Consider the following 19,468-nt stretch of genomic DNA (forward strand, 5'->3'; position numbering starts at 1 on the left):
ATCTGCAGATGAGAGAGAGAGAGAGAGAGAGAGAGAGAGAGAGAAACCCTAGCACTATCCAACTGCCTCACAAAAGCAAGATTAACTCCATAAAATAATAATATGCTTGAAAAGCAGGTCACACATTTTAGCACACTTTTAAAAGCACCAAGCTATTCTCTTCTAACCTATATTTATAAAAGCAATTTATATTTCTTCCTTCCCCGTCCCGATTTTCCTCCTCTCATGATTCAGAATTACCCAAAATGCCCTCATACAATCTTTTCTGCTCTCATGCCAAAATTTGGTTCATTTTAAGATGCTAGTTATCCTGTTAGCATAAAGCCACTGGGAAGTATCAGGAACTGTCATTTTTTTCTGCTTCTGAATCTTTTGGAAGCTGTTAACACTTTCTTAATAAATTTACCTTCTCACCGCTGACAGAGTAGATGTGTCAACAGTCAAAATTGGTCTTTCACACACTAGAGGCAATTGGCCATTACTTTCTCAATAACAGACCAGAAAATGTACCCACAAGAAGAGTGCCAGCTTCTAATCAGGTGAAATCATTTTTTAAGGCAGCTGAATCCATTTTGTTTTGGTTCAATGTCAGTGCTAGCCTAGATATGTACAGTATTCTCAGATGTTAGTTTAATGGGTCTTACTCCCAGGTGTGTGGAACCTGTGCCCCCCATGTTATTGACTACAACTCCCATAATTCCTGATCATTGGCTATTCTGTTTTGAGCTGATGAGAACTGTAGTCTAACAGCATCCAGAGAACTACAAGTTCTCCACCCTTGGTGTAGTGTAATAACAGCCCTGTAACTCTTCTTATACACCCTGAAAACGGATGTGCTCAGTTTCAATTCTGTACCCTCCTACCTGAGAGGAGGGATTAAGAACCCTTGTTTTCCATTGTGTTCTGTATTTCTTGCATGCAGCAGTGTTAGTGTTATGCCTGTGTGAGCCAGTGTGGTGTAGTGGTTAAGAGCAGTAGACTCGTAATCTGGGGAACTGGGTTCGCATCTCCGCTCCTCCACATGCAGCTGCTGGGTGACTTTGGGCTAGTCAGACTTCTCTGAAGTCTCTCAGTCCCACCCACCTCACAGGGTGTCTGCTGTGGGGGAGGGGAGGAAAGGAGATTGTTAGCCGCTTTGAGACTCCTTCGGGTGGAATCACTCATGTGTAAATGGTTAAAACACCTTCTCCCCCATGGTCCTGGTACTGTATATCTTTTATTATTTTTAAAGTAGCATTGATGTTGTTTCATATGTTTGTGTGTAAAGTGTGCTTGGCCTCTCATTTTCCCTCCCTGCTTCATTCTATTTCTTGGCCCGTTTGTAAGATGACCTTCCCTCCCATTGACCTTTCATATTAAATCAGCTAAATATAGAAGATGCCATGGTCAGGTATGAACAGCTCCTGAAAGGGCTTAAGAGAACTGTTGAGACACACACCTCTTTACCCACCTTCTCTGAGGCTACTTAAGATCTGCAGGCCATGAGGGAAGGCAGAAGAAGGAGAAGCCCAACCAATGACTTAGACTCTCTAGTTCACCATTTCATTCCTGAGCAGTTGCAATGTTCATGAAAACTCCAAGATGCCTCACTCTCAGTGGATTCATTGCCCCTAAGAAAACCCTCTAATAAACTGCAATATAGGCTCCTGAGCTGTAATCGTCAAAGCCTCTATCACCGAGCAATCACATTTATTGAGGCATCGTCACCTTTTAATCTCCTTCATGTTGACGCTTATGCTACCTGTGAATTTAAAAGAAAAAAGAAAATAAATATTTTGTCTGAAGCCAAGAATTATAGCATTACATACAGGCAAGGGAAAAGTCTGCTCCAGCTGCTGATATTTGGCACTTTCCGGGTGATAGACTTCTGCGGGGAGTTTATTCAACTCCCTTTCCCAGAGCTCCATTAAGCACTTTGTTTCTCACTGAATGAGCAGAGAAACTTGAATCAAATATGTGCAGCCTCCATGGATGGATGAAACTGCAGCAGAAAAAAGAAAGAGAAAGTCAGCAATGCTGATTGGCTGCATTTTCTAAATGTGTCTTTTGACTGTTGAATTCCTGCCAAACACATTATTCCTTCTGTGTTTGCCCTTCAAAAGCCCTTGATCATCAGATGTTAGATTTCTTTTGCAAACAAACACAGCATTCTCTAGCACAAGAACTGAAATGCATAATTTCTATTTGAAACTTTTCATCATCATTTGTCCCTATTTTCCTACTAGAATATAATTGCAAAATATGAAGTACAGTAGTAGCAGAACAGCTGCATTTTAACTTTCCCGTGACTCTCCCTTTTGGGCATATGCAGGAAGTTATTAATTCATTGTTCCACAGTTTTGAAACAGAGTTGAGAATGACACGTACATACCCTTGAAAGTGCAATGCTTTATGACAAATCTGAATTCCTGCTAATGGGAGTACACAGACATGCAACTCCTATTTGTATTAACAATGAAGAAGTAGCAAATGCTTGTACAGTGGTACCTCGGTTTACAAACACAATTGGTTCCAGAAGTCTGTACTTAACCTGAAGCGCACTTTCCCACTGAAAGTAATGGAAAGTGGATTAATCTGTTCCAGACAGGTCCGCGGAGTACCTAAACTGAAAATACTTAAACCGAGGCGTACTTAAACCGAGGTATGACTGTACTATAGTTGCTAATAGGAGTGTGCAGAAAAAAAGAATTCATTTCGGAACCTGCTTCAATGCTTCCAATAGGGGACAGCTTTGATTCAGACTAATTCAGACACTATTTGCTTTGCTTTGGAGGTGAGCCAAATACACCCAACAAAGCCCACCTTAGTTCAGCATTGGCTGTCTCTAAAGCAGGTACACAATCCAAGCACTGTAGCTAACTCCTTTGGAGAGTTAGGGGTAGAGACCAAAACAGGAGCTATATGTTTTATTGTAGCTAGGGTACATAAAGCACAGACCACTGCAGGAGCATTTGGCTTTCCAACTCTGAAAATATATTATGATCCATTTAAATTCAAACAACTGATCCATGTTATCCAGAATGAGTCTTACCTGGGAACTTCTGCTTCATTCGCCATCAGTAAATACACACTATCTTTTACAGGGCAATGTGGAAATCCCGGGCTAAAATGCTAACATTACATACATTTGTCTTATTCTCGGATCACCCCTATTTCACAGACATGGGGATATATAAGCAATGCATTAGTTTGGAGAAAATGCAGACTGAACAGAATACCAGACTTCTTTATTAAGGGTAGATGGCAAAGCACAACTTGCTGAAAAAAGTCTCAAATCTTCCATTCTTGGGCAAGGTGATTGAGCGAGTGGTTGCTGAACAACTCCAGGCACGCCTGGAAGAAGCAGACCATTTGGATCCCTTCCAGTCAGGATTCAGGCCTCATCATGGGACTGAAACTGCCTTGGTTGCACTGGTCGATGATCTCCGGCGGGCTAGGGACAAAGGTAAGAGCTGTTTCCTTGTTCTGCTGGACCTCTCAGCGGCTTTTGACACCATCGACTATAACATCCTTCTGGACCATCTAGAGGGCTTGGGAGCTGGGGGCACTCCGCTCCTTCGTCCTGGGCCGTGTTCAGAAAGTGGTGGTGGGGGATGAGTGTTCAGACCCCTGGGCTCTCACTTGTGGGGTGCCTCAGGGTTCTGTCCTCTCCCCCATGCTTTTTTAACATCTTTATGCAGCCTCTGGGAGAGATCATCAGGGGGTTTGGGCTGGGTGTCCATCAGTATGCTGATGATACCCAGCTCTACCTCTCTTTTAAATCAGAACCAGTGAAGGTGGTGAAGGTCCTGTGTGAGTGCTTGGAGGCGGTTGGAGGATGGATGGCGGCTAACAGATTGAGATTGAATCCTGACAAGACAGAAGTACTGTTTGTGGGGGACAGGAGGCGGGCGGGTGTGGAGGACTCCCTGGTCCTGAATGGGGTAACTGTGACCCTGAAAGACCAGGTGCGCAGCCTGGGAGTCATTTTAGACTCACAGCTGTCCATGGAGGCACAGGTCAACTCTGTGTCCAAGGCAGCTGTTTATCAGCTCCATCTGGTACGCAGGCTGAGTCCCTACCTGCCCACTGACTGTCTCTCCAGAGTGGTGCATGCTCTAGTTATCTCTCGCTTGGACTACTGCAATGCGCTCTACGTGGGGCTACCTTTGAAGGTGACCCGGAAACTACAACTAATCCAGAATGCGGCAGCTAGACTGGTGACTGGGAGCGGCTGCCGAGACCACATAACACTGGTCCTGAAAGACCTACATTGGCTCCCAGTACGTTTCCGAGTACAATTCAAAGTGTTGGTGTTGACCTTTAAAGCCCTAAATAGCCTCGGTCCGGTATACCTGAAGGAGCGTCTCCACCCCCATCGTTCTGCCCGGACACTGAGGTCCAGCTCCGAGGGCCTTCTGGCGGTTCCCTCACTACGAGAAGCCAAGTTACAGGGAACCAGGCAGAGGGCCTTCTCGGTAGTGGCACCCACCCTGTGGAATGCCCTCCCACTAGAGGTCAAAGAGAACAACAATTACCAGACCTTTAGAAGGCATCTCAAGGCAGCCCTGTTTAGGGAAGCTTTTAATGTTTGATGGATTTCTGTATTTTAATGTTTGATGGATTTCTGTATTTTAGAATTTCTGTTTTGTTGGAAGCCGCCCAGAGTGGCTGGGGGAACCCGGCCAGATGGGCGGGGTATAAATAATATATTATTATTATTATTATTATTATTATTATTATTATTATTATTATTATTATTATTCAAGGGATCGGGTTAACTGGCTGCTACAACATCAAATAAGCTCATTTGCATCTCAGCTTCTAAATATTCAGCAGGCAATGCTCTGACAGTTTGAAAAGGCATGTGTTACCTCAGTTCCTGAACATATACTGTAGTATCCACCATTTGCAACAAAATAAAAAAAATTCCTTCCAGCAGCAGCTTAGAGACCAACTAAGTTTGTCATTGGTATGAGCTTTCGTGTGCATGCACACCGCTTCAGATACATTTGCAATGTATTCATTTTCAGTCTTCTGATTACAATGAAGTACTGTATTAAGAATTCTATGAGGAATGGATGCAGGAAACTTTATTCTGGAGCTTCGCTTGCCATTAAAGTGCTCCACAAAGTTCACCTCAGCTTCAGTATGTGTGGTTTCCTTGAAACTCATGCATAGGTGCTATCTTACCCCTAACCATTTTTGCAACATCGTTTGGACAATGTCTCTCACGTGTTAGAGGGGATGCAAGGGAAGGGGTGTGTGTGAATGATCTGCGTGGGGTGGGCTGGTCAAGTGGTTAAGACATTCTGGGAACAGGGTTTGAGGAAAATAATAATAATAATAATAATAATAATAATAATAATAATAATTTATTATTTATACCCCGCCGATCTGGCTGGGTTTCCCTAGCCACTCTGGGCGGCTTCCAACAGAAAAATGAAATAAAATAATGTATTAAACATTAAAAAGCCTCCCTAAACAGGGCTGCCTTCAGATGTCTTCTAAAAATCTGGTAACTGTTTTTCTATTTGACATCTGATGGGAGGGCGTTCCACAGGGCAGGTGCCACCACCAAGAAGGCCCTCTGCCTGGTTCCCTGCAACTTGGCTTCTCGCAATGAGGTAACCACCAGAAGGCCCTCGGTACTGGACCTCAGTGTCCGGGCAGAACGATGGGGGCAGAGACGCTCCTTCAGGTATACTGGACCGCCCCATACTGCATTGCCCCAAGTTACCATTGTGTGTGTGTGTGTGTGTGTGTGTGTGTGTGTGAAGAGCATCAATAACAGCTTCTCCAGAAGAACCTCTTCATATTCTTCCTTATAGCAGCTAGAATGGAGGCAGATATAACTGGAAATGCTTCTCTGGATATTCAGTTCAGAACTGCCCTGGGAACCTTGGGGTTGAAGGCTAAGACCACAAGTTTTAACAGCAACAGCCACCCTGATTATGCCTAGTCTAGCAGTAGAAGGGTTGAAGCAGGGGATGGGGACTGTTTGCATTATACATTTAACCAGGAGTTGCTTTCACACTCATTCTTGTTCCTGTACCCACTTTAGCATAATGAGTACAAACAGAGAACTCGTGACCAGTAGCTGCACCAAGAGCTATTTATTAGCATAACACTTTTTTTAAAGATCTCGTAAGAACTGAAATATGTACAAAGTCTTACAGCATTTACACAAGAAAAAGTTTCCTATTAGCTGATGAAGTATTAGATAGTGCTGCAAAGTACTTCAAAGCATGAATAATAATAATAATAATGATGACAATAATAATAATAATAATGAAGCAGACCACTGCACTTTCAACTCTCCGCTATGCACCACAACTGCCACTTTGACATGACAGTTAAACCATTGGGAAGACACAAGATTGTCAAAAGAAAAGAAGTGTAACAGATTGACGTGCAGCACTAAACATCGTACGGTGCGAGGAGGAAGAGAAGGGTACAAAAAAGAAGAAGCTACATACTGTCATGTTTCTACAGTTTCCTAGAGCTGTAACAAACTTCCACAGCCTTAAGATATAACATATTTAAGACAACATAACCACAATTTCTCAGATATAGTTCAGCTATATTGAGTGTGTTTAAACTTCTCGGTAAGAGGCTGATATGGCTGTGTACTTCCATTTTCTGTTCATGAACTGCTCAAACAGGTCTACAAAAACAGTAGTCAGCAGCAGGAGCTTGTAATCATGATGTGCTTTGTCTAGTTTAAAGGCATTCAAGATCAGCAAACAGGACTTAACCATTCCTGTCAAAAGTTTAAGACAAGGGAACTTCCTTTAAAATGCCACCCCGTCCTTTTCATTTCCCCAGTCTCTTTTCAAAATACCCACTGATTGGTGAAACCATTACCATTCTTGCTACATCAAAAAAATAGTTTATAGCTTTCCAGACCACTGCTTGTAAAAAGGCTGTGTAGGGGGGAACCAGGTGTGTGGGTGGGTGTGGAGTGGGGGATTCAGTTAGAAGACTACGACAGAAAACCTGTGTATCCTTTCTTTGAAAGGTAAACAACTTTTTTTTAAAAAAAGGAAAATAATTCCATTATACAACGTAGTTCATGGACAGGCTAGCCCCCGCCCTCCTCGCAAACTCAGCCCTACACCACTGCCTTTTACTGCTGTTCACAGATGAAGACATCTGAAGGCAGCCCTGTATAGGGAAGTTTGTAATGTTTGACATTTTATTATGTTTTTATATCTGCTGGAAGCTGCTCAGAGTGGCTGGAGAAACCCAGCCAAATGGGCGGGATATAAATAATAAAAATTATTATTATTATTATCATTATTATCATTATCATCATCACAGGTAATCTGACCCATTCATTCCACAGACTACTATGCCGTTCTAATGCACGGTGCTATAACAATCTTAGGTTGGCAATTTCTGTCCTGTGTCTTAACTATACCTGTGCTCAAGACACACACAAAAATGTACAAAACAAAACCCCAAAACAACCACAAGGGACCTACAGATCTAGAAAAAAGAAGCCATATAACCATTTAATGTAAACAATTTGTTCATAAACAAAGCCCTATTTAGATTCTGGTCTTAAACTTTTGGCAGATAATGCGTGTATGCTTAGCCAGGCTCTGTAGCTAGTTATTGTTCAAGTGGAAGCCAGGTCAGTTCACATGTTGACAGGCATGCAACTTGAAAACATTGCACAACAAGCAACACAAAAAGAGATCTGAGAAGTGTATTAAGACTTCAAGTAGACTTCACAACCCTTCACAATATTCACAAAGATACAGTCCCTCTTTGCCCCCCTGCGGATCCAACTCACACATGGGACACTTTCTGTGACTCTCTAGCTTGCTTGATGCTGTATAACCACTTGATGATTCTGGCATTTCTTTCGATTGCAGAAATGCCATATGGCACGCGGTCATTGGCACTATCATCGTTTCTAAGGTCACTGTTGCTGTCCTGAGACTGTTCACAGTCTGAACTGATCATACTTGCACTGCGAAAATTGAGAGAGATAATATCAGAGTTAGCCCTTGCAAAATTTTCCATCCCAAGATTTTCAAGTTCTTCAGGATCCAGTCCACAGTAGTTGAAGAATCTTTCAACATCTGCATCAACTCGAAAGTATCTGTCACTTAAGTCTGACTTCGATCGCTGTAGAGAAGGTCGTCTACTGACTCCACAACTGGATTCTACTGTGTCCATCTCTGGCGATTTCAGCGTGGTGATGGCAGCAATTTTGGGTTTGGGAGGGAGAGGTGGAGCTGAACTACTGCACGGTATTGCTTTTAAGGTTTTGCCACTAGATACTTTCCTAATGTCTGATGAGCTGTGGGAAACGTGCAAGAATGACTCTGCCGACTGTCCCAATAGCCTTCTACCCACATTGGAGTTGGTTTCTTGAGGACTGCTACGGCCTTGAGTGGGGTAAACCTTTAAGGATTCTGCAAATGAATGCCGGTTAAGGTCTCCTGAATCGGATTTGTGGGGAGGCCAGTTTCGTGAGCTATATTTGTGACCCGAACCTGAACTAGAGCCCTCTGAGCTATTGATTATGTTTTTCAAAATCTCTAGCTTCAGATTCTCCCTTTGGACGCCACTCTCAGTCTTTGCATTGTTGCTAAACACTTTCAAGGTAGGGCTGCCCAAAGCCCGCTTGGCTGCGGGACACACTGGCGGCTTGGGAAGCACTGCTGGTTTCACAGGCTCTTGTTTGGCGTTGATGACCTCTTGGCTCTTTACGTATTTTGCCTTGTCAGCTTCCAGCCTCTCCACGGCACTAAGTCTTTTTGGGTTAGGCTCTGCTTGCCTGCGAAAATAGTCAGGTCCTTTGTTTAGAATGCGGAGTGGAACGGCTGAAGTGAAAGTGATGGCGGGGCTGACAGGCTTCACCATGCTACCTGTCTGTAGTGTTTCTGTAGGCATGTTTGGTGGTCTTTCCCCGGCAGCCGTTTTGAATTCCTTTCTGGGATCTTCTAAATGCACAGTGCAGAAACATGTATCTTAAGCACAATGAATAGCAGATGAATCTAGGAATTGGGAGGTTAGCAGCAGCAGCAGCAGCAGCAGCAGAAGCAGCGCTTCATTTCACAGCTCATTAAAGAAGCACGGTGTTTCTTTCTTCCTTCTTCCCCCACCCTGGAAGGCAGCCTTTGTACAAGAAGGCCACCAGAAACAAGCCTGTATTAATCCTGCTCTGCTGGCTTCTTTCTTCTCAATGAAGGACGTGGAAGTCTCTGCGGTTCCTTTGTGCTCCACTACAAGCAGTGATCTGAAACGCAAAATAACCAACCACATGTTAGTAACAGTGTATGATATCACAGCTATAGCAACAGAGATCTCTCTCCACACCCCTTAATTTGTTGGCTGAGCTACAGCTGTGGACTGTTCAAGCTAAAACATTCCATCATACTTTCGACTAATGGCATGCACCTTATTAATATGGGATTAACAAACTGGGATTAATGCACTTCTATGTAGGTATATTTATGCATCTTTTAAAGATGTTAGTTATTTGTAATCTAAGCCTGGGGTTCAAAGGTTGTTGTTTTTTTTATAAAAAAAATAAGTTACAGCGACAAAGCTGCAGCCTTATACGGTAAATCATATTCTTGCTTAGACATTTTATATGGTCTCTTGAATTTTCAAGGCTGTCCCTATATTTCTGCCTGTCATTTGACAGAGACTGAATGAAAAGGACCAACAGGGAGGGAAAATTTAATAAACCCTCCTGCTATATCTATTGTCACAAAAGAAAACCAGTACTGCAGCTGTTGGCGTTTTGCCTAGATGATCTTAATTCATGCATTTTATACTGAACAGTTTATGCAGAGTTAAAAACAGCAATAGCTCCCTTCTCTCTTAATGTTTGTCTCTGCTGTGAATGTTTAAACAATGAGGAGTTCTGTGGCACCTTTAAAAGACTAACACATTTTGCTGCTGCTGCTGCAACAGACTATCATGGCTCCCCCTCTGGAATGTTTAAGACAAATGCTACAAATGTCTAAGACAAACATCTCCTTCTGATCTTAGGGTCACTTCATCATTGGCTCTGTACTCGTTATACTGTACCTTTAAAGCACATTCAGAGCACAATTTTCTTCTTAAAGAATCCTGGGTGCTGCAGTTTGTTATGGAGTGATGGAATTGTAACACTGTGAGGGGTAAACTAGAGTGCCCAGAATTCTTTGAGGGAAGCAATGTGTTTCAGTGTACAGAACCCTTTTGATCTCCTATGACCACATGCCAAAATCAGTTACAAAAATAAATCAGTCTTGCAAACCTTACCTCTCAAAGGGGGAACTTGCCTTCTGTCTCCTCTACTTGCTATGCCTACTCATGCCCCAGTCCTTCCACCCTATTGTTGTTACTCTTGCTCACTCACTACTTCTTTACCCAATACCCTTTCCCTTCAACTATGCTTATTGCCTTTCCTCTGCTATAGTTACTACTGCTGATGTTACGGTATTTCTTCAAGTAGATGCACCAGCAACAAAAGGGGAATGAATGAATGTATTTGCCATCAACACAGCTGTGACTTATTGGTAGTAAAAGATGAATTGGATGGCTGGTAATGCAGGATGAAAACCGTAATGACCTAATTGAATTGCAAGCAAAATAATATATCATCAGAGGGTACTTAGTGCCTACAAGCCATGAAGCACCATTCCTATACCTATACCTGTGATCATCTAATGCTGGGGAGCAACAGACCAAGATATGACCATCATGCCTTGCACGAGAATCACACAATAGCATCCGACTGCTCACAGTCAGCAGGCAAAATAATGAGTTAGACAGAAAAATAGTTTAATCCAATATGGCAGCTTGTATGAAAACATCTCATTTTGAAGTGGACATAAATCAAATGAATAGAGGGTAGCTCTGTACCAGGGGTGTGAAACTGCCCCCCCCACGCCCCTGCACTGGGACTGAGTGGGGGATCCAAAAGCTTTTTTTATATGTCTTCCTTTTAATAAGCAAATTATGTTACCAGCACGGGCATTAAATAAAAACACAATTTGGTAACATTTTATTAATGCACTCCAAACAGAACATTTATCTTCTTTCTTTTTCAGAGATGTTACATGTGTATAAAAATATTTATTATTATTTCTTGCTATGAAATCATGACCCCAGTAATTCACATATATTATTAATTCTTAAGATCTCTTAATCTACTTATTAGTATCCAACTCAATAAAAGTTCTTTAAAGCTTCATAGAGCAGGAAAGGTTTGTCAGAAACTGCTGAAATAACTTCCTCAGTAACTGCTGAAATAAACACAACAATAAAGACAGAATTATACATCATTTACTGACACTAAGAATATGGAATGAATTCTTTAATAGGCATTACCAAGCAAACTATGGAACACTAAGGCTACAAATAAGCCAGCAAATTATGCAACCAGAAAGTATATGCAATTCTGCAAACCCAGGATGTTTATAGAGTGTGGTAAGCAAAATTTCCATCCATACAAACTCTGGCTGCTATTCTACCTTCATTGCCCCCTCCATTGATGCAAGGTATCCATTTGTGAAAGAGAGGGAAATTTCTTTCTCCCTATTCCCTATAGCACCCTGTCTTCCCTATAGTACCCTGTCAGACACATATCCCCAAAAAGTCTGAGGTGGTGGTGGAAGGGAAAAGGAAGAATAACAGAGCAAGTAAACTGTTGTTGCATTTATTTACAGCACAATGGCAGGACTAACTGGATGCCATTTATCGATCAAAGCTCAAGCTCCGCTCTCACAATAGATGTTCCCTTCACAAAACCAGTTAGTTCCATATTTTAAGTTAGATTCCCCCCACCCTTGACTCAAAGTTTGTTGTTCTTTATAGTTCCATATAATCAGCAGATACAGTACTAGAAATAAAACACCGAGGAATGTCCTGATTCTGTTACTATATTCTTGCCCTTTTTATTGCTTTTGTGACTCCATACTAAATCTGCAGGACGCAGGTGGTGCTGTGGTCTAAACCACAGAGCCTAGGGCTTGCCGATCAGAAGGTCGATGATTCGAATCCCTGCAACGGGGTGAACTCCCGTTGCTCAGTCCCAGCGCCTGCAAACCTAGCAGTTCGAAAGGACATCGAAGTGCAAATAGATAATAGGTACCACTCCAGCAGGAAGGTAAACGGCGTTTCCGTGTGCTGCTCTCGTTTGCCAGAAGCGGCTTAGTCATGCTGGCCACATGACCCAGAAGCTGTACGCCGGCTCTCTCAGCCAATAACGCGAGATGAGCGCCGCAACCCCAGAGTCGTCCGCGACTGGACCTAACGGTCAGGGGCCCCTTTACCTTTACCAAATCCGTAGTGAATCCTAAGTTTCTTGCGCAAGGTGCTAATCAATTCCTGGAAGTTGCTGCAATTGACAATCACTGTCCTGATACACTGACACCATAAACATTTTAGCTGTGATATGGCATGCCTTGCATCTCTCTTTTTCTCTTTATACTGCAGGGTTATTTCAGTAAATGAGGATCTAAATTCAGTTTCTAAAATGTAAATTCAGTAGCATGTAAGAAAAATGGGTTAAAACCTGGCACACGTGTAACTCTTATGCTCTCAGATGCAAATTATTCTCTTTAAAAGGTTGCCAAACACAAAAAGCCTTGCATCTGGATTATGAATAGACTTAATAGTTTCTCACTAGGTGTAAGTGTCCTTCAAAGGGGTGTTGTAAGTTTTTAAGCAACACTGTGCCAAATTTTATCCTTTAGCTGTGTCTTGTGGAAAGGGAGATTTGTTTATTTCAAGGAGACACAGGACTCAGAACTTAATTTTAGAAAACAAACTTAAATCAGACAATTGTTGTGTTGCACACATGCTGACCATCTCTTCAATGGCACGTAGATGTTGAATTGACTATCTCTAGAAAGTAGAGCTAAAATATGCACTTCAAAATCTGCCTTTATATAGTCTCTAATGTTAACAAATCAGTTAAGAGTTCAGAATACCCAGCTGAACCATCATCTTGTTTTCTGGATAGTGATTCATAAAACATTATAGCACTATACCCTATCACCTTTTGACTGCTACTTAAAAACAGCCTTCTCTGCAATAACGGCACTGTAAAGGTTACTATTTATTGGCTTCCATCCTTCCCCTCTCTTATACATCATTAATAATGGAAACTCTTTGGAACTCTCTATTCAAGCGATCCCTTTGTGTTCTGCTATTAGCCTTTTATCTTAGGGCTACTATACTAGTTTTCAAAGCACCCTGGAAAAAAACATGATTACTCTTGTTGCAATCTAAAGCAGTGTGCACATTACTGGCTTAAAACACAGCTAGGTCATTCTTTTTCTCAATTTGGATCAAAGCAGGTTTGTGGGGGAAATGGATCAAAATGCAGTATTTTTAAAGAAATCACAGGATAGGTGTAGATTGTGGTTAACCTCTTGTGTACATGGCTTTCCAAACCATCTATGGGAGCACACTGGATAAAGAGAAAAATGGAGTGTGTCCACAGACCGTTTCAACATTACGGTACTAGCAAATACGAACAGAGCAAATAAAAACCTAGTGCTACATATAAAATGTGTGCTTAGAAACTAGCTTACTACTTTGCAACTGTTTTCTTCCTTGCCCTTTTCCTCAGGCCTGACAAGGAAAAAAATGGCAGATTTTGGATATTTTAAAAAGCCCATAAAACAAGCAGTTGTAGTACTGGATGTGGGAGAGAATCAGTCTGGGCACAACATACATTCAGAGCATATTTCTCCACCCACAAGAAGCCTGGGAACTGTAGTTTGTAAAAGGTGCTGGCAAATGTAGTTCGATGGCGGGGTAAAAGCTACAGCTCCCAGGATTCTTGGTCAGGGTGTGCTTTAAGAGACCTTTAAATGTATATTGTGTATGCGGTATCAAATAAAGAAAGGCTGGCTGAGATTTAATGACTGTCCTGTGGTGAATACCAGAAATCTTAAGAGATGAGAGTTCAAGAACCATTGTTTAGGATTTTTCTTGTCCAACAATTTGCTTTACCTCTTCTAAATTGGAATATACAACTAATTAATTCACCTTTTCATACATACTTATTTTCATGTGTCATCTTAATGAAAACAAATCACTAACTCCATTTTTATACCTTCTTTTTTTAAATAATCTTCAACATATTTCCATTCAGCTTTTGATCTTTGCTTTGGTATATTCCTAATTGCCGCTGTCATTCTTGCCAAATTCATAAATTCTACTAATTTGACCTGCCACTCTTGGATTGTAGGTACATTCTCCCCTTTCCAGTTCTGAGCTATAAGTAATCTCGCTGCAGCAGCGGAAGTTATTGTACTTCTTGTGCATCTTAGGATTTTTATTTTGGTTTTAATCTAGCAAGATGAAAGGCAAATTTTTCACTGCCTTAGGAGCTGTGAAACAGAAAAAATGAAGCAGGTACAAAATGTTATTTTCTATGGTACAGTTGCACTGGATGTAGGCAAAGGCGGTGGAGAGGTTATTTCTCTGAAAATGAGGCTCCAGTGACCCTGGTTGAAAAGCAATCGGTTAAATAAGAACGTAAGAAGAGCCAGCTGGATCAGGCCAATGGCCCATCTAGTGAAGCATCCTGTTCTCACAGTGGCCAACCAGATGCCTGTGGGAAACCTGGAGTGCAACACGACCCTGTCGCCTGTAATCCCCAGCAAGTGGTACTCAGAAGCATCCTGCCTCTGACAGTGGAGCTGCAACATAGCCACCGTGGCTACCCTGTGATCCTACAGGCTGGTGCTGGACTCAAACTTAGCGGTCTGGTTTTGTATTTAAAATCCAGTCTTACATCTAAGGTAGAATGCTGAGTAATATTAGTGTGAATTATACATACAACGGAAGCAAAAGTGGCAAACTGTGGGCATAGCTTTTTTCCTCCTCTGTGTTGGGGGACATGTCAGTGGGGAAGAATGGCTTCTATGCTAGGATTTGTGAAGTGCAATGTGCTGGATGCCAGAAAAGTCAAAGTGAAGAGTGTTCTGAGGAAATTGGTCATTTAACTCTTAAGAAGAAAACATCAGGTATCTTCCAAAATAGACACCATGGCTCATGCAAAGGGGGTTGGGGAGAGAGAGGTTAGAAGCAGATTCTGGGCAGTGAGCCAGTTTCCAGCTGTGCTTTGCCCTGTTAATCTGCACCTAGACTTCTTGCAAGCTGCCTATGGACTCAGCTAAAAGGTAAAGGTAAAGAACCCCTGACAGTTAAGTCCAGTCGCGAACAACTCTGGGGTTGCGGCACTCATCTCGCTTTACTGGCCGAGGGAGCCAACGCTTGTCCGCAGAGACTTTTTCTGGGTCATGGGGCCAGCATGACTAAGCTGCTTCTGGTGAAACCAGAGCAGCACACGGAAATGCTGTTTACCTTCCCGCCGGAGCAGTACCTATTTATCTACTTGCACTTTGATGTGCTTTTGAACTGCTAGGTGGGCAGGAGCTGGGACCGAGCAACGGGAGCTCACCCCATTGCAGGGATTCGAACCGCCGACCTTCTGATCAGCAAGCCCTAGACTCACAGCGCCACCTGGGTCCCTACATATGTGATAAGGTAAAGGTAAAGGGACCCCTGACCATTAGGTCCAGTCGTGACCGACTCTGGGGTTGCGCGCTCATCTCGCATTATTGGCCGAGGGAGCTGACGTATAGCTTCCAGGTCATGTGGCCAGCATGACAAAGCCGCTTCTGGCAAACCAGAGCAGCACACGGAAACGCCGTTTACCTTCCCGCTGTAGTGGTTCCTATTTATCTACTTGCATTTTGACGTGCTTTCGAACTGCTAGGTTGGCAGGAGCTGGGACCAAGCAACGGGAGCTCAACCCGTCACAGGGATTCGAACCGCCGACCTTCTGATCAGCAAGCCCTAGGCTCAGTGGTTTAACCACAGCGCCAACTGGGTCCCCTACATATGTGATACATGGATATAAAAGTTTGGCAACTATGTTTGGCAACAGTGGCAACTATGAAATAAAGGAAAACAAATGGGATAGGGGCATTATGGATTAGTACAGCTTAGGCAGTGTCTGTTCAAGAACTGTAGTTTAATTAGCTGTTCCTTTCATTGATAATTGCATTGATTGATTGATTGATTGATTGATTGTTTGCAGGTAGAATCAATGGCATTTTAGGAGAAAGCTGAAGATGAGTTTTAGTGTTAGAGTAGGGGCTAAAATATACAGGAAATACAACAACAGATTCAGGTACCAAGTTAGGAAGACTAGGAAGGCAAAACAGTGGTATTGAGCAAGACATTAGCATGCTTCAGGGAGCCCCATTTCAGAAGTTTAGGCAAGCCCCAATTTGCATGAGGGCTGCGTTCCAGGTTATTGCCCAAGTCGGTGGAGAGTGCATAAGTCCATTATAGCCCTACACCACTCCACCCTCTTCCGGGTCCAAAAATGGCCCGTGTGTGCATGGTTGCACATTCTTTGAATGTGCACAAAGCGCAGATTGCCTGTACAAACCACCATTTAGGAAAATATTCTAAGGGAGCAACTGTGCATCTACCAAACAGCTCAATGATAACCAAGCATACTCAGTCACCACAATATGGTGAGTATAAATTGGGCATGAGAAAACTGGAAATAAAAGGGATGATTGTGGTGGAAGGGAGTGCCCTGAAAGAAGACATGGCTGGCTGGCACACTGAACAAGAGTACTGCACACAGCAAGATTTTCTTGTTTAACATTTTATTGCCAAATTTGGTATCCCTCCATAACTTCCATCACCCAACTTAGCATAGATGTCTGCTATTGAATTTCAATAAAAGCAAACTTCCCATTCTCTTTCTATTAAGGACATACCTACAAAATAAACACAATACAACCAAGATATATATTCAGGGTGTTGTTGTTGTTGTTGTTGTTGTTGTTGTTGTTAAGAGCAGAGGCACCTCCAATGCCCCTGCACTGCTGCCTCCCCATAAGAACCAACTCTATAGCAGGGGTGGGAAAACTTTTTGGAGATGAGAGCCACGACCCCTATAATACGTCCTCACTTGCTTGTCGCAGTGAGTGGGCTTGCACGTTCCTATGACCTTTGTGAGCAAAGCTGTCAGGAATCTTGTAGTCCCAGCAGGGTCACCCAAGGCGGTAAGGTCAAAGGGAAGGAGCTAGACAAAGAATGATCCAAGAAGTCCTCAACAGCAGAACAGGCGGATGATAACAAGGGGTATGTTACAACGGCTGTGAAGGCGGATGAAGCCTGCAGCAGATAAGAATCTACTGGTCGTACTGACTACTCATGCCATTGGAACAGAGCCTTACTGCAAAGACTGTGTGTTTGTCAGCGTGCACTGATCTACAAACATAAAACAAATTCATGCACAGGTATCTTCCCCCCAAACCCTGTGTTTATGGAAGACGATCTTATTCGGCTACGAGTGATTGCCAAAGAAGAAGATAATATGTCAGGGAGCACATTCCAGGTGTAGTGGGTGGGGCGGGACTCCCACACAGTCACACAACCTTCAATCTCTCTCATGCACATAGCTATTCCCCAAGGAAACAGCAATTCTCAGTAATTCCACTCATTTCACCTACCATTTTTTCTACAAATGTTATTCACAATGCTTTTAAAAAAACAAACAAACAAAAATGCTCACCAACAATCTTTATTTGTCTAACTGTGCAAAAAGAATTCAGCAATCACAGCAGGCTACCAATAAGGTGAATGCACAACAGAAAGCCCTGCCTTGCACCTATTTAAAGACTCAAACCTCCAAATGCAATTGCATCCTGCAAAACTGCATGTATGCAATTGCAAACCGAATGGACTACTTTTTGCATATTTGCAAAGAACACAATTCTGCAGAGACATTTTCTCTTCTGCTTTGATTTAAAGTGCTAACTTAAAAAAAGAAACCCACAGCAGGATATATCTGGTGCATGGATCTGTACTGCATTTCAAATAGGGACACTTTGAGTTGTGGGAATTCCCTCGATCAACTCCGCGAGGCAAAACAGTTTCTCAAAGTGTCCATGAGAAGAGAAAATCAAGTGTCTCAAGTAACAATAGGGAAGATATGTATCCAACTACCTTTTAAGCATTCAAGGAATATAAGCCATACCCCGAAAATAAGACATAGTGATAGGCGCAGCAGCAATGCTGGCCGTGGCAGGAGGAGGAGGAAAAAAATAAGACATCCCTTGAAAATAAGCCATAGTGTGTTTTTTTGAGGAAAAAATAAATATAATACGTGTCTTATAAATATGAGAAACATGGTATTTTCACCACATTTTAAGTCCCGTAGCACAACTCCTGCGGAATAATATATTTTTGCAAAGCAAAGTAGTAACTTCTAAGCACTTATATATTTTAGCATTCAGTCAGTCTTTGAGAGCAAATCTGGCAGAACAGCAGCAAGGGAGTATCAAATTCACTTGCAAACCTTTGAATTTATCAAAAATCCATCTGTACCAGCTCAAGCAGTCATCTTTGAGTATGTTTGTTTTTTAATTGGTTTCAATAAACTGCTTTCCATGGGCAATTTGTTTCCTCTCTATGGACACAAATTCAGTGTTTGGCATGACTCAGATCCAGGCACATTCCAAGAAAACTGCTTTCATGCAGGGTAGTGTTTACAATTTACAGGGAGTGATTCTGCATATAATACAACAGTGATTAAGTGTAAACTAATGTGTTGCTCTTAGTCAAATGCAGATGAAATGCAAATCCTTCCTGCTGAAGTTGAACAAAGAGTTCTACCCTCTCTAGCAATTCTAGCTCACAACGCATTAAGCCACACATAATCATCAGCACATTAAGTTTTTTCACAGCTGCATGCACTTCACTGATGTCAGGGGATGGGTAGGTATTTGTGCCTGAGCAGCTGGGGGAGAGAGAGGTGGTGGCAAGTGGAGAGGTGCTTGCCACCTGAAACAATGGGTTGCAATGCGGCGTTAATGCCCAGCATAATTGATAAACATTGATATTTGCTTTTAAAAAAGATAATGAAACACTGTTCAACAAATTTTATCACAATTATCCTTAAGGAAATTCAAAGTCCAACCCTAGATTTCACTACTGTTTCTGCTTCTTCAGCGAACTTCCAATAAATAAAGTATAATGACCTCAAGTACAAGTTATCTAACTTTATATTTGGATGTAAACTGAAAGAACAAAGAATTACTCAAGACATCAGGAAAACAAATTTGTGAACTGATATCTAAGTTATAATAATTACGTTTTAAGGAGAAGTGGGTTACAGCATCAAATGCTGGAAACACTTAAATTCTTTGAAACATCCCCTCATTTTTATGTTTTGCCTTAGATATTCCAAGACAAATTTGCACAAAAATATTTACAAGGCCTATGCAATAAATATATATCAGTAATTGTATTCTGGGAAGAGTATGCTGGGTTTCTATATTTAGATGCTCCATCATGCTTTTATATGGAGAATAACAATCACAATAGCTTGTTCTCATGATCTAAGTAAATTTGGCACAGCACAGCTAGTTGATACTAAATACCCAATCCTCAGCTGAATTGCTCTTCAAACTTTTATCTCATTCCTTGT

General features: G+C 42.1%; 1 protein-coding gene across 3 annotated transcripts in view; it reads right to left on the minus strand.

The window, feature by feature from the left end:
- Positions 1 to 5,749: 5,749 nt before the first annotated feature.
- The window catches only part of FAM110B (family with sequence similarity 110 member B), a 70,018-nt gene continuing 56,299 nt past the window's right edge, over positions 5,750 to 19,468 (minus strand). For all 3 annotated transcript variants that reach the window (XM_035126058.2, XM_035126059.2, XM_035126055.2), the window contains one exon: positions 5,750 to 9,235. In XM_035126058.2, the coding sequence (XP_034981949.1) occupies positions 7,777 to 8,889 (1,113 nt within the window). In that variant the 5' untranslated portion in view covers positions 8,890 to 9,235 and the 3' untranslated portion in view covers positions 5,750 to 7,776. The remainder of the gene's footprint in view (positions 9,236 to 19,468) is intronic.

The sequence above is a fragment of the Zootoca vivipara genome, chromosome 8, assembly GCF_963506605.1.
Source record: "Zootoca vivipara chromosome 8, rZooViv1.1, whole genome shotgun sequence".
Lineage (NCBI taxonomy): Eukaryota > Metazoa > Chordata > Lepidosauria > Squamata > Lacertidae > Zootoca > Zootoca vivipara.